Source organism: Polypterus senegalus, unplaced genomic scaffold (genome assembly GCF_016835505.1).
Source record: "Polypterus senegalus isolate Bchr_013 unplaced genomic scaffold, ASM1683550v1 scaffold_1366, whole genome shotgun sequence".
Taxonomy (NCBI): domain Eukaryota; kingdom Metazoa; phylum Chordata; class Cladistia; order Polypteriformes; family Polypteridae; genus Polypterus; species Polypterus senegalus.
The window spans coordinates 22,711-37,491 of NW_024378986.1; the positions used below are offsets into that span (position 1 = coordinate 22,711).

The window sequence follows — 14,781 nt, forward strand, 5'->3', positions numbered from 1 at the left end:
CGCACCGTAGGTGAGGCGGTGGGCTCTATTACAGCCAGTGTTCCCGGCTCGCGTTGGGTAGTAGAAAGCGTGGACTGCAAGGGCTTTTCCAGTTTCAGATGATCTTCTCCAATCAGCGAGCTATCATGACCTGCGTCACTTGCACTCATACATTCGCTCCCCATTTCGATGATGTAGTGGACCGTAGTCCCAGGAGTTCGAGCTTCATCTAATCCAGGTCAGTCTCTGAAAGGCTGTACCTTGAGCTTGAACTTGGGCTTGTCGGTCTGAGCTTGGATGTAGCTTTAGTTTTCGTTTCTTTCTGAACCCCATTTCTTGTTGGCCATGTTTATATATGCTTGCATATACTGTAGTAGTACCCTTAGGTTGCATAAATACAGGATATCTCAGGATAATAAGAAGATAATATGAAAAATACCACCGCTGCTAGCAGAGCTCCGCTTTAGACGTCCATCTCTCACAACGGACGAGACCAAAAGTCAGCAGTTCTAACCACAGCACCATAGCAGCTATAAGATGGAAGCTATAAGTGAAATATTAAAGAAGACATACTAATATGTCTAATATACATAGTAATTGCAACACAAACATTAACTTAATCCTGCTGTGGGCTGGCACCCTGCCCAGGATTTATTTCCTGTCTTGCACCCTGTATTGACTGGGATTGGCTCCAGCAGACCCCCGTGACCCTGTAGTTAGGATATAGTGGGTTGGATAATGGATGGATGGACATGAAAGAAGAGCTGCTCAGGACGCAGCAAGCGGATCAACCTGTGAGCAAATGAATGCTAAACATTCAGAGAAAAAGTATGAAATGCTCAAGTCAAGTGTATTCACTGAACATAATGCAGTGTGCCATTACTGGTATGATTATAACACACATGCTGTGTAATATTGTAACATGACCTGGAGAGGCTGGTGACCATTTGGCTTAGGGTAGAAATCTTTTGAAATTATCAAATTAAATTATTCAGAAAGACTATGGGCAGCCAGAGGTTCCATTTTGTCATAGAATAATGTTGTTTTGTTTCCTTTTCTGTATTGACAGAAGGCGATATCTTCTCCTACAATGATTTCTTTGTAATCTCCAAATTTTCCAGTCAGACATTTCCTGCAACTGAGGTAAAGTATCATTTGCAGAGTATGATCTAATTAACCCTCTAAGGTCTGAGCCATTTTTAGTGTGTTACAATGTTCATGAAGTCTGCATGTTTATTGCTTAAAATTTAAAGTGTTGAATATATCATTTTTTTAGCTGAAGTTGCACTTTTCATATATGACTTGTATAATCATGTATAATTTATAGTTTTGCTAGAAAAAGTGGTATATATGGTCATAAATTGGTCAAACAAAATATAAAATATTGATAGATCCAACATGATATTTATGAGAACATAGTATATATATTTAAATATTTTTGGGTTATGTTAAATATGATTATATGATTGTCTTGCAATTGGCTGTTTAGTATTGACTATTTCCATTGGCTATGTGAATGAAGTCCTACCATTGCCTCACTATTTTCATGCTCAAATAATTTTGGCAGTGATGCCATGCAAGAATGTTGCCAAAAATCACATGACTGCAAAACACTTGCCAAGTGCATCAGTCATGCTCAAAATGCACTCAAAATGTAACTTGCACTTATAAAATGTGTGGTACTTGATCACAGACTTTCAGCAGTAATCTAACTCCATACAACTTGCTTACTCTGTAGTAATTTATGTCCTTTTCCCGATGAGTTGTTTGCTCTTTGATAATTTCTAAAACAAGCAGACGAAACAGGCAGACTCCCAGAAACACACGTCTTTTTACTGTCTTTGATAATTTCCAAGTTATGGATCATTTTCAGAGCAGCAGATGGGCATTTTCATGAGTATTTTACTTTTTTTTTTCTAAGTGAAACCCATCATTTAATGTACTGTCTTAAATGCACTCCAAAAACGAAATCATAACAAGCCAGAAAACCTTGAAAAGAAATAACAGACCATTTTTATTTAAAGAATAACTGACTTGAATATATTTGTATGTGCAAGATACATAATCTAGTTCCTACAAGCTCTGTCTACAATTTACTTATGAAGAAATAGCTAATTCTAAGAATGTCTTAAAAGGAAATAAGATATTTGTTTTTAAGATATTTTTACAAAATGTGTGAATAAATACATTACAAAAACGTGAAAAAAATCAGTAAAAACAGACCTACATGTGTTATTTTATACTTGAGCTGATTACATGAGTTTACACATCAGCACTTCAAAGTGTACTGGCATTCTGGTTATGTGTTCGTACAGTTGAAAAAACTGGGTCAAAGAAAAGATCAGAGTAGATATTCTCTATCAAACCCTCCCTTTCCCCCAACACTGCTTTTTGTTTCTCATGAAAAGAGAACCTTTGATGGCATGTATACTACAAGTCAGTAGTGCATCTGTGTACATCAGTCAGATCACCAAGATAGTATTTCAGAGGAATGTACGTGTGGCTCTTAAAACTAATGGCATGATATGATATGTAGTCAATAATCATATCAGCATTGACCAGTTCAGTAGCTTGAGCCAGATTTTGGTACCTCAGTTTCATAGGAAAGAAAATCAGAATTGAAAGCTACAGTGTCATACACCTGACATTCAAAGCGATGCAATGTAGAATTTGCAATTAATACAGTGGAACCTCGGTTCACGACCATAATTCATTCCAAACCTCTGGTCGTAAACCGATTTGGTCGTGAACTGAATCAATTTCCCCCATAGGATTGTATGTAAATACAATAAATCCGTTCCAGACCGTACAAATTGTATGTATAAATATATTTTTAAAGATTAAGCACAAATATAATTAATTACACCATAGAATGCACATTGTAATTAAAAAACTGTTGTAAAAACATTGAATAACAATTACACAAAACACCCAGGCTCCCTGCTAAGCTAAACGAGCAGGCTCGCTCTCTCTCAGCAGCACGCACCCTCTCTCTCTCTCTCAGCAGCATACGCTCTCTCTCCTTCTCTGTAACATTGCAGCAATTCACACTATAGCCGATCACTGTATTAACACCTTATTTTAATGCATTTTAAGTGGGGGGCTGGTGGAGTGGGAAGAAATTTTTGAACAAATCCGAACTTTATTTAAAAACCAACAACAAGCAACCAAGAAAATAACATTACAGGAGATCACGCTATAGCCTTGAAACCGATCACTGTATAAACACTTTTTTTAATGAGTTTTAAGCACAGGGGGAAAAAAATGAACATTTGAAAAAAGTGAAATGTAACACTGCAACACTTCATGCTACGAAACGAAAAATGAACATTTGAAAAATCCGTAATACAAAAACTAACCTTGCATGAGTCGAGCTCTGGCATGAAGTGAGGAGGAACTGGGTGGAGGGGAGGTTAGAGTTTTGAGGGATGTTTTCCTTCAGGTGTTTTCTCTCGTGTGATTTTTTGGGTTTCTTGTGTTTTTAGCTGTTTAGCTGGCGGGAGCAAAAGCCTCATGCAGCCATTCCAAAAACAAAGTCCTTGTGACCCAACCCTTCGTGTTTGCCCTCCACATCACTGGCAGTCTGGCTTTGTTTACATTGTGCTGCTTGAAAGCACGATGATTCTCAAATTGGTAAATGAGTAAACTGGTAAACAGTTTTTCCACCTCTTCCAGCACTTGAGGTCTCTGCCTGGTTAACGCTGTAACTCCTTTTGCAACATCAGCTGCTTTAATAGATTCTTTCTGCTTTACAATAGTCGAAATCGTAGGTTTTAACTTCTTGTACTCGGCGGCAAGATCAGTAACACAAATGCTCAATACTTTTCAATAATTTCTTTTTTTTACTTCAATTTCAATTTTCTGCAAAACTTTCTTCTCACCACTCTTCACTTGCTTAGAAGCCATGGCTAACTGCAAAAGCACACAAAATACTGTAGAGCACAAAGAGATCACAGATAAAGCACGCACGTCTGACAGGGAGCGGCTCAACACGTGCTTAAATACAGTAATCGCCGTGTACGAACCGGAAGGGAAATTAAATAGAGCAAGAAGAGTTCACAGGGAAAGCATGCACGCATGTGCAAGCATGCACGTCTGACCGAGAACAATGCAACATGTGCGGAAATCATCAGCGCCCACAAACCGAAAGGGAAACTGGCTTGTTCATATACCAAGTGTGTGGTCGTGAACCGAGGCAAAAGTTTGGCGAACTTTTTGGTCGTAAAACCGAGTTGTACGTGTACTGAGACATTCGTGAACCGAGGTTCCACTGTATGTCTTTTATATTTGCAAACATAGGGGTACGTTCAACTTCACTACTATTCATCACTGTCTTCTGACAAACATACTTTTTACTATCCAGCTTGAGTCATTTCACATACACAACATGGTACATCTTTTCTGTGCCCATACAATTACATGTCCCATTACCACCTTTTCGGGAAAAAATAGGGTGTTTGACACTGCTGACATTTTGACTGCATTCAAACATCTGGATGTGTTTTACCAGGAACTTGCATATATTCTTGAAAGTTAACTTGAAAACCCACTGTTTGAAAAAACAGTGGTTGCATTCAAATCGCATACACATATGTCTTACCATTGGACCTAAAGCTTTAATCTATGCAGGAATGTGCAAAAGATGCTGCTTTGGCATTATGTGTTCTCAGGAAGCATCTGCATTATGAAATTAAAGTGTTCTTTGATAAGCGACTTGAGTTTTGATATAGTTGCTAGAGAAATTACTGCTGTAAACACAATCTGAACTATCCCTATTAATTCAGTAAGAGCTTGAATATATGTATTTCTTTCACAACTGTCCAATACAAATGGTATAATCTTGAGATGTACAAGCAATTGACCAGAAGATTGCTTCAATTCGTTGTCATTTGATGACAATGTTGTAACAGTGATAAGACATGGCTTGATAGAACAACTAAGTATGGGTATCCTAGTGCAGCATTATTGAATGGGTCTACATCAAGCTGCCCTGGCAGCACAAGGTGTTTAAGCACACTTTTTACTTCTAGAGGTACTGCTCCCTCTAGTATTACATGCATTACATCTTAAGGAGTTTGCTTGATTAGATCAAATGTTGGAAACTCTACCAATTTGCTTTGCCTGTTAATTCCAATGTGGCTTTGAAGCTATTTCTTAAAAGATCAGTAGGAGCCCTCTCAATTTCATTACATTGTCTGATGTGCCTATTTAATGTCCTATGTACTATGAATAGTTCTGTCATCAGCAGCTGTTTTGATTCTCATACCATTGTATAGCATATTCAGATCATCCTGTATTCTATTGAATATTTCATCATATTATAATCACATCAAGGTCTTCATATACAGCTAGAAAAAAAAGTTACATGGGGGAAAAAAAAGTTACTGGTGAAAGGGTTGAAATAAATGCATAACTCACACAAGGACTGCTACGTAACATATTTTTATGTGAAATGATTTGTGCAGATTCAGGTAATATTTTATTCTTTTCACTTTGGGTTATGAATGCTGCGCCTTCAACAGCGGATGGGGTTACATTGAGATCCGAGATGTCATCACTTGGGCCATTTTCATCGTTCGAACAGCCAACATCAAGAGTGGCATGATTTTTCAAATTTGTTGTACATGCCTCAGATGCTGACTGAATGCTATTCACATTAAAAGTCTCTAAATATCTTTCACTTGGTTGAATTCAAGAAGTTCTAGATAGACATGGCCCTGCATTGTCCTCCATAGCTTTATCTGCCATTCAGTGTCCACTTGATCTGATACATTTGTGACTGAGAAGATGTGGTGAATTGCAACGTTTGACATGATAGTAAAAAGAGTTGTAAACTGTCTATACCTGAGAAAAGATATCTCTCATGACACAATGCTCACTACCAGAGGAGAGCGTAAAAATGGTTGTTGTATGATTGACTGGCAGAAGATTATATTACTGAGTGAAAGGGGGGTATATTGTTACTCGTAACATGCTTTTGAATATAACAGTATAAGATGAAAAAGGGGAGTTTTAAGGTAAAATACTATTGGCATCGTCTTTAATTTCAAAATTAGTTGGAAAATATAAAACAATTTCTCTAACTTACTGTGTTAAGTGGGGATTTAATTATGATTTGTGGGGGTTGTGGAATCTCTGAAAATCACTACTGATGTGCAGAGTGGAATTGCCCTTCTTCTTCATCTTTTTTTTTTTTTTTTTTTTTTTAATTTTATTACAATCCATACAAAGCAATCAAGTTTTTACAAAAAAAAATTAGTTAAGAACAGATCGATCCCCACCCTGAGAGAGAGAGCAAGCCAAACGTGTAAAATTTAAGGCTTGTAAAATACCTAAAGTAACAAATTCTCTGTGCTTTATAAACTTATTTTAAAATATTACTGATTAGATCCTGCCATGTTTTGAAAAAGTCTGTACGATCCTCTAACTGAGTATTTGATTTTTCCAATTTCAAATAATATAACACATCAGTTTCCCACTGACTTAAAGAGGAGAGTTTGGGTTCTTCCAGTTTATCAGAATAAGTCTGCGTGCCAACAGTGTAGTGAATGCAATAACAATTTGTTTGTCCTTCTCCACTTTAAGCCCTCTGGAAGAACCCCAAACACAGCTGTTAATGGGTTAGGAGGGATTGTGAGTCCAAGGCTGTCTGAGAGGTAATTTAAAAATGTTTTGTCCAGAATAATGTTAATTTGGTGCAGGCCCAGAACATGTGACCCAGTGAGGCTGGGACTTGGCTGCAACGTTCGAGGGTTGGATCATGCCCTGGAAACAGTTTGGAGAGTTTTAGTCGAGACAGATGTGCTCGATATATAATTTTGAGTTGTATAATTGTATGCTTTGCGCATATGGAGCTTGAGTGAATTCTCTGCATTGCTACTTTCCACTCCTTTTCTGATATATTAATTGAGAGATCTTTTTCCCAGTGTCCTCTTGGATCTTTGAAAGGAAGGGATTGTAAAATGATTTTATATATTGTAGAGATGGAGTCTAATCCTTGAAATTGAGCAATATTTTTCCAGCGTGGATGAGGGTGCAAGATGAGGAAAATCTGGAAGGTTCTGTTTAACAAAGTTCCTGATTTGAAGATAGTGAAAGAAATGTGTAGCTGGAATGTTAAATTTGGAATGTAATTGTTCATAGGATGCAAAGGCGTTGTCTATATAAAGATCTCTAAGCAAGTTAATTCCAAATTTTTCCAGATATTAAAAACTGCATATGTTTGTGAAGGTTGAAAGAGGTGGTTCTCTTGCAGGGTGCCACAGATAGAAGCTTCTCCGTCTTAAAATGCTTTCTACATTGGTTCCAGATTCTAAGTGAGTGGAGCACAATTGGGTTATTAGTGTATTGCCGATAGCGTGTGTTTATTGGAGCACAGAGCAAGGAATACAAAGAAGTACTGCAGGATTTTACTTCTATTGCGGTCCAAGCCTGTGTATGTTCTTCTATTTGTGTCCAGGTTCTTATCGCCTGTATATTTGCTGCCCAGTAATAAAACTGGAAGTTAGGTAGAGCCATGCGCCTTCTGCCTTTTGTCTTTGTAGGGTGCTCTTTTGATGCGTGGATGTTTTGAATTCCAAATAAATGAGGTTATTGTTGAATCTAATTGCTTAAAGAATGATTTATTAATGTATATTGGGATGTTTTGAAATAAAAAGGAGCTTAGGAAGAATATTCATCTTAACAGTGTTAATTCTTCCAGCTAGTGTGAGATGAAGGGTTGACCATCTATGCAAGTCTTGTTTAATTTTTTCCATGCAGACGCAAAATTTTGTTGATAAAGAGCTTTATGTTTACTTGTGATGTTTACCCTAGGTATTTAAACTGTTCTGCAATGATAAAAGGTAGGGTGTCTAATCTAATATTATATGCTTGAGAATTCACTGGAAAGAGTACACTTTTATTCAGATTAATTCTGAGACCAGAGATCTTTTGAAATTCTGTGAGTGCTGCTAAGACTGCAGGCACAGAATTTTCTGGGTCCGATATATACAGTACCATGTCATCTGCATATAATGAGATTTTCTGTTCCAGTCCTTCTCTGCTAATCCCCTTTATCTGATCAGTATTTCGACAATGTATTGCCAGTGGTTCAATGGCAATGCAAACAGCAGTGGTGACAAGGGCATCCTTGTCTAGTGCCACGTTCTAGTTTAAAGTAGTCTGAGCAAATGTTATTGATGCAAACTGAAGCTTCTGGGTTAGTATACAGTAATTTAATCCATGCACAAATGTTGGGCCAAACCCAAACTTCTCCAAATAGTAAAAGGTATTTCCATTCAATCATGTGAATGCTTTTCTGCATCCAATGATAATAATATTTCTGGGGTGTTTGATTTAGTTGGTGAGTATATTACATTAAACAGGCGTCGAAGATTTGAAGATAAGTGTCGGCCCCTAATAAATCCAGTTTGGTCTTGTGATATTACGAGGGAGCACTTTCTCCATCCTTCTAGCTATGATTTTAGAGAGTATTTTAACGTCGTTATTCAGAAGTGAAATTGGTCTGTATGATGCACATTGTAATAAGTCCTTATTTTGTTTTGGAAAGACAGTGATTAGTGCTTGGCGAAAGGTTTGTGGAAGAGATTGGTTATCTCTGGCTTCTGTAAATGTTGCTAATAGGAGGGAGCTAGCTGAGCGGAGAATTTCTTGTAAAACTCTGCAGGGTAGCCATCAGGGCCTGCTGCTTTTCCACCTTGGAGTGACTTTATAGCATCTAGTAATTCTGATAATGCCAGAGGTTTATCAAGTTCCTCCACACTAAAAGCGTCTATTTGTGGTATCTGTAATGTATCCAGAAATGCATTAGATTGTATATTGTCTTCTTTAAACTCAGTAGTATATAGGGATTTATAGTAGTCTCTGAAAGTGTGCATTATATTTTTGTGTTCGATGATTTTATCTCCGTCGTGTTAGTGATTACGAGATTGCGTTCGCACTTCTTGCTAGTGAATTTGTTGAGCTAAAAGCTTATTAGCTTTCTTTCCATGTTCATAGTAATGATGTCTGGATTTGTAAATTAGTTGTTCAGTTTCTTTAGTTGTCAAGAGGTTTAATTCTGAATGTAGAGCCTGCCTCCTCTATGTAGAGTCTCGCTTGGTAGTCTGGCATGTTCTTCATCTATTTTAGTAATTTCGCTTTTTATCTCTGCTACTTTCTTCGCTTCGGATTTATTTCTGTGGGAAAGATATGAGATAATCTGTCCTCTTAAGAAGGCCTTAAGAGTTTCCCAGAGTATTCCTGCAGAGATCTCGGGGATGTATTTGTCTCTAGAAAGAATTTGATTTGTTTGGATATAAATTCAGTACAATTCTCGTCAGCTAATAGAAGCGGTTGAGGCCATCTGGGGTGAGTGTATGGGGCTTAGCAATTTCAGCTCCAAAATCATAGGCGCATGGTCTGAAATAACAATAGCATCGTATTTACAAGATTTAATCTTAGGCAAGAAGTTATTGTCTATAAAGAAGTAATCAATCCTTAAGTAGTAATGATGTACTGGTGAGTAGAAAGAATATGTTCTTGAATTTGGGTTTAAAAACCTCCAGGGATCTGATAAGTTGTGATCAGTTATAAACTTTGTAATTATCTTTGTGGTGTTAGTTGCCGTTCCCCCTGTTGATCTGTGAACGGGAATGTGCGCTAATCGAAACGTTTGCAAAATTCACTGCAGCTCAAAGGTATGTATGAATAGCAGCTAGTTCATTCTTTTAGCCCTTTGTTTATGAATAAAACAGTATGCAGAAATTAAAAAGCATGGGTACTTTAATAGTTTGTACTTATATTTTATATTTAGAACTTCATTTGTTGAACCAAATTCAGCTAGCTTAATAGCTAACAGTGCTAAATTTAGCCAGTGAAGTTAACGTTAACCTAAAGTTGTTTTCACACCCTCTAGTCCGTTAGCTTTGTTATAATGTTTTGCTACTTTGTTTCTGTTTCCAGTTAATTTAAACTTTGGTGCATTTCACATTGCACACTTTCAAGTGAACCAAACATCTGTAATCATCCCAGCAGTGTGCCGTGACTTAAATTATTCAGTCGAAACATTTTTTCCAGGAAAAAAAATACCATAGAAGGTCAACCATAGTTGTTTTTGCGCCTCGCTAGATTTTCCATATTTATTTGTGTAAGACTTAATTGTTGCTAGAGTGGATATTAATTTTCACTGGTGCTGCCTTGAAACGGGAAAGTAAAAGAGTCTGGATGTATATCCTGATAGGAAGAGGAAAGAGGGTTATGTTTTTTCCTCTCACTGGTTCAGTAAAATGTGAATAAAAGTGCTAATGTTGCAGTATATTGTGCAATTCTTGGAAGCTAATCTAACAGCTCTATGACTGGAGACGTGTCAGCTGAACTTGATGTTATGTACATGCTCTCACGTAGCCACCATATATTTGTAACCTCAATATCACATGCCTACTTTCATAACTTCTATGTTAATTATGGAATGTTTGACATTTACTACAAATGTCAAAGTTACTGCGCTTCTGTATCCACATTTTGTAGAAAAGCAGTTGCATTGAGAAGTCGCCCCAATTGCCTTGATTGATTGTCAGTCACACAGGGCACTGCTGTTCATTTCTCAACACCTGTGCATTTTAATCAACTCAACCAAAAGTGAATTTAAACATTTTTTTTTCTTTGCACATGTGAGGGTCATGTACCTGATTGACTGTCAATTGTACTAGTTGTTTTTGCAATTTGTGTCACATTTGTACCTTATTGTGTTTTTATTTTAACTTTCTAATTGTTTAAAATGTTCAGTTTTAAACATCAGCTCTGCTGTGGTATGTACAATTTAACCCAAGATAAACAGTATGTCTTGCAGTTAGATTGGTCCCATGTCAAAGCACATTTATGTATCATGCAAAATGCTTGGTACCGCACCTAGACCATCCTTTCCAAAGGGGCTTGGTGCAGTTGTTTTGGTCTGTACTCAAGTTACGTATTCACATAAATATTAAACAATGTAAACAAAATCACAAAACCTGCACCAAACAAACTGGTGAACAAACTTTGAACTAGCTTTAAATCTTGGATTGAAAGGGTAATTGACAGTTATAATGTTGGTGGTTTGTGATGCAACATCTGTATTTAAATACGGTTTGTGAAGAGATGCAAATCCTTGACATTCTTAAATCAATTAATATTTTTTAAATAAATTCAGTTTGATTAGTTTTCAGCATATTTTCGTTTTTCACTTCAAGACATAATTTAAACCCTGTCCCGTGAAGATATCCATGATCTTTTTCCTGGACCAGAACATTTTCTTAGAAGAAAAGCCATATGGAACCTGTTTTTCAAGGAGCAGGAGGTAAAAATACCTTAAGCTGGCCTATACCTGGCTCTCCTATACCTATGGCCTGGCTCTCATTACCAGCATTCAGTCAGTTTAACAAATAATATTTAATCATTAATTAATAACATTTTTTTAATTATAGTCATGACTATTACTATATTACTGTATAATAGACTGTATTTTTTCACTTAATTCTCTTTAGCATGTTTTTTTCTGCTTTCTGAAAGAAATGGTACCTATAAATTGCATATATTTGGATTTGCATTAATTTAAAAGAGTTTTTTAAAATATTTTTTTTTTTTATTTTTCAATATAGTCCCCTGATAGCTCCATACACTTCATCCATTTTTCCAGCAGTGACTTTGAAAAAAAAATATTCTGTTTGACCATCAAACCGGGACATCACAGCTGCCTTGACGTCTTAATCACTTGAAAACTGCTGTCCACAGAGCGATTTCTTCAAAACTCTGAACAAGAAATTGGAATTTCATTGTCCTTGTACACTTGACATTAAATTAAGGGATTACGCTATTTTTTTTATCAAAGCACAGCCTTAAAATTAAAAAAATCTATCCTATTGACTACCTGCATTATCATTAGAAAGTTTGCAAATACAATCAACATTCAGCATTACACATTTTTTGCAGTGTGTTGTCTATATGCAAAATAAGAAAAATCCAGAGGAAATTAAAGAAGAAAAAATGAAAGTTCTGCAATATGACTAAACCATAATGAATCAAAATGAAACAGATTAAACACAATTTTTTCTATGGTGCATGCTCTGTTGCTTTCTTTCAGAATATGGTAAAAAGAGAATAACTGGGACTGCATTTTGACTGAGCACAAGTAATTTGTAACTATGACGCTACCTTGTTGGTTTATTTATTTAAGTCTGTTTTTATGATGAGCCAGTTCTAATTTGTATCAATTTAAATCAACTTTAAATCATCTTTATAATATTACTGAATTCCACAACTGGTGCCGATTCCTGTAATATGGAATCCTGCATCAGTCCTTGTGATCTTCCTCACCCAGGGCCCCTCAGTTGCAGATGTGTTCTGTGGTTTATGTTTGCATGTTCACATGTACCATAAAGGCTAGTAAATATGAATGCATTATGTCATAACACTGTGCATTTCAAGTAAACCTTTAACTTTTTTATGTCACAATATACTTGAATTTTAATTATTAATGTATAGCTATAAAGTAAAATTAATATAAGTGGAAGGAATCTAATTTATATTTCAATAACATGTTTAAGTTCCACCACTAAGTGGCAGCATACCACAGGACCTCCAAAAAGCAGAGTGGGTGGGTAATCGTGGTGCTGGAGAGATGTGTAAATATATAAGAAGAAACAGTCTGGCATGTAACCATTCACATTTAACCAGACACATATTGAAAAGCATGTACTATCATCAACAAGTTTTCCTATTTCTTATTTTTGCACTTGAAGGTATTTTAATTAAGATCATTTTCAAATATTTTTAATTAATTTGCTGCTTTAGCATTTATATTTGTTTAAAACATTTACATAATATAAAAACTACTAGTAATTAAACTACAGATTCTTATTAAAATTAATACATGCATACATTTTTAAGCTTTATATATTTATAATTATAGGAATCAATGGAAAAGATGAAGATTCTGTAATTCAATGGCCATTTTCAGCATCTAACAAGGAAGGAGATGTTACTACTATGTACTGCAATTACACTTATGCTTCAGGCTACACAGATATCTACCTCCAGTGGTACCGCAAGACTGCTAAAGAAAAAATCCAGTATATTCTTCAAACCTCAAAGGTGGCTGGACAAACTGAGGCATCAACTGATGATGAACACTTCTTAGCTTCTCTCAATGAACAACATAAAACAACTTCTCTAACAATAAAGGCAACAAGGTTAAATGACTCTGCCATCTACTACTGTGCGCTGAGTACCACAAAGGAACATCTGCTTGTGCTTCTGGATCAAAAACCACATCTCTAAAGCATGGCATTGTACAGCATATTTCAAGACACATAAGGAATATTTATGGCGTTCTGTACTATGTAAAATGCTTGTTAAGATTTTAAAATATAACAGGCACCTACTAATTGGTCTGTGCAGTGATGAATCAGACCATTAATTTAGTGTGTAACTTTGTTGTATTTACCCATAGCTGGCATATGGAGTGAGGCAGTAAGATGATTACCTGAGGCGTCACTTTGGTATGGGTAGGATTTTCATGAAACAGTATTTTTTTTACAAAAAATGACAGTTAAGTAACAAATACACATATCCAATGGCTTATTTATAAACTACTTTTTAAAAATATGATACAAATTTAAATGCAGTTCACAATGCTTCACCTCACTATGAGCCTCCAAGAATCAAAATAGTGTTTTTGAAGCTACGTATCAGCACATAGTATTTGGAGCTCATTTCTGTAATGTACTCAGCATCACATTGTACATACTGCTTATGTCATTTTGTAGCATTTCATCAATTTCTGAAATCTAATTGAGGTGTGCCCTGCGGTGGGCTGGCACCCTGCCCGGGGTTTGTTTCCTGCCTTGCGCCCTGTGTTAGCTGGGATTGGCACCAACAGACCCCTGTAACCCTGTAGTTAGTATATAGCGGGTTGGATAATGGATAGTTGGATAATTAAGGTGTCAGTCATATGCACAATGTCTGTTAAAAGTCTCTTAAGTTCACACTGTGCACGTTTAGTTAAAAAGGGAAGGTGCCTTTCAGCTAGTAAGATGGAGTTTCAAGCTACCGAGGCAGAGGTAGGTAGAGACATGGTCAGGAGGAGAGATACAGTCAAATCTCGTTTTGCATTCAGTTTTGTATTATATATTTTATATTGTTTTAATGCCTGTTTTGTGTGTTTTATTGTTTAAGATCTAGTCTTTTTTGGAATGAGCCCCGGACACAGACAGGCAGACATGTTGTTAAACGTTACCACACGTTTATTTACAATTTCTATTTACAAGTTTAGTGCACCACAAACCCCTAAGACTCCCCAAAGTCCAGGCACTCACACTGCCTCTTTTCTTTAGGCCATCTCCACTCTCTCTCCAAGTAGCTCAGTCCTTCTCCTCACCCAACTCCAGCCCTGAATGAAGGGATGCGGCCCCTTTTATTGTCCCCCGGATGTGCTCCAGGAGTGCTCTGGCAATCATCCAGCAACACGCCCCAGTGTGGCGGAAGTGCTGGCTGCATCCCCGGAAGCACTCCGGGTTTCCCTGCTCCTCCTCCCCCCAGCACTTCCTGGTGTGGCGGAAGTGCTGAGGTCCAGGGCTCTCCAGGCATTGGGGCGCCCCCAGGCAGTGACAATGGGCCCCTACAGGGTTGAGCTTCCAAGCTCTGTATCATTGGCCTCCACAGCAACCAGGGCAGTCGCCCCCTCATGGTCTGGAAGAGGCATGAGCCCTCCTCTGGTCCTTTTGGGCGTCCCGGCAGGGTACCACCCCCAGCCACGTGCCACATCTTCTTCAGTATTTCCAAATA

At 37.1% G+C, this 14,781-nt stretch overlaps 1 gene segment (V, D, J or C); it reads left to right on the plus strand.

Annotated features, from left to right (window-relative positions):
• Nucleotides 1-12,675: 12,675 nt before the first annotated feature.
• LOC120519767 lies at nt 12,676-13,275 on the plus strand. The segment is given in 2 exon segments: nt 12,676-12,737; nt 12,908-13,275. Coding segments are annotated over 2 exon segments (417 nt in total).
• The last annotated feature ends 1,506 nt before the right edge of the window (nt 13,276-14,781 follow it).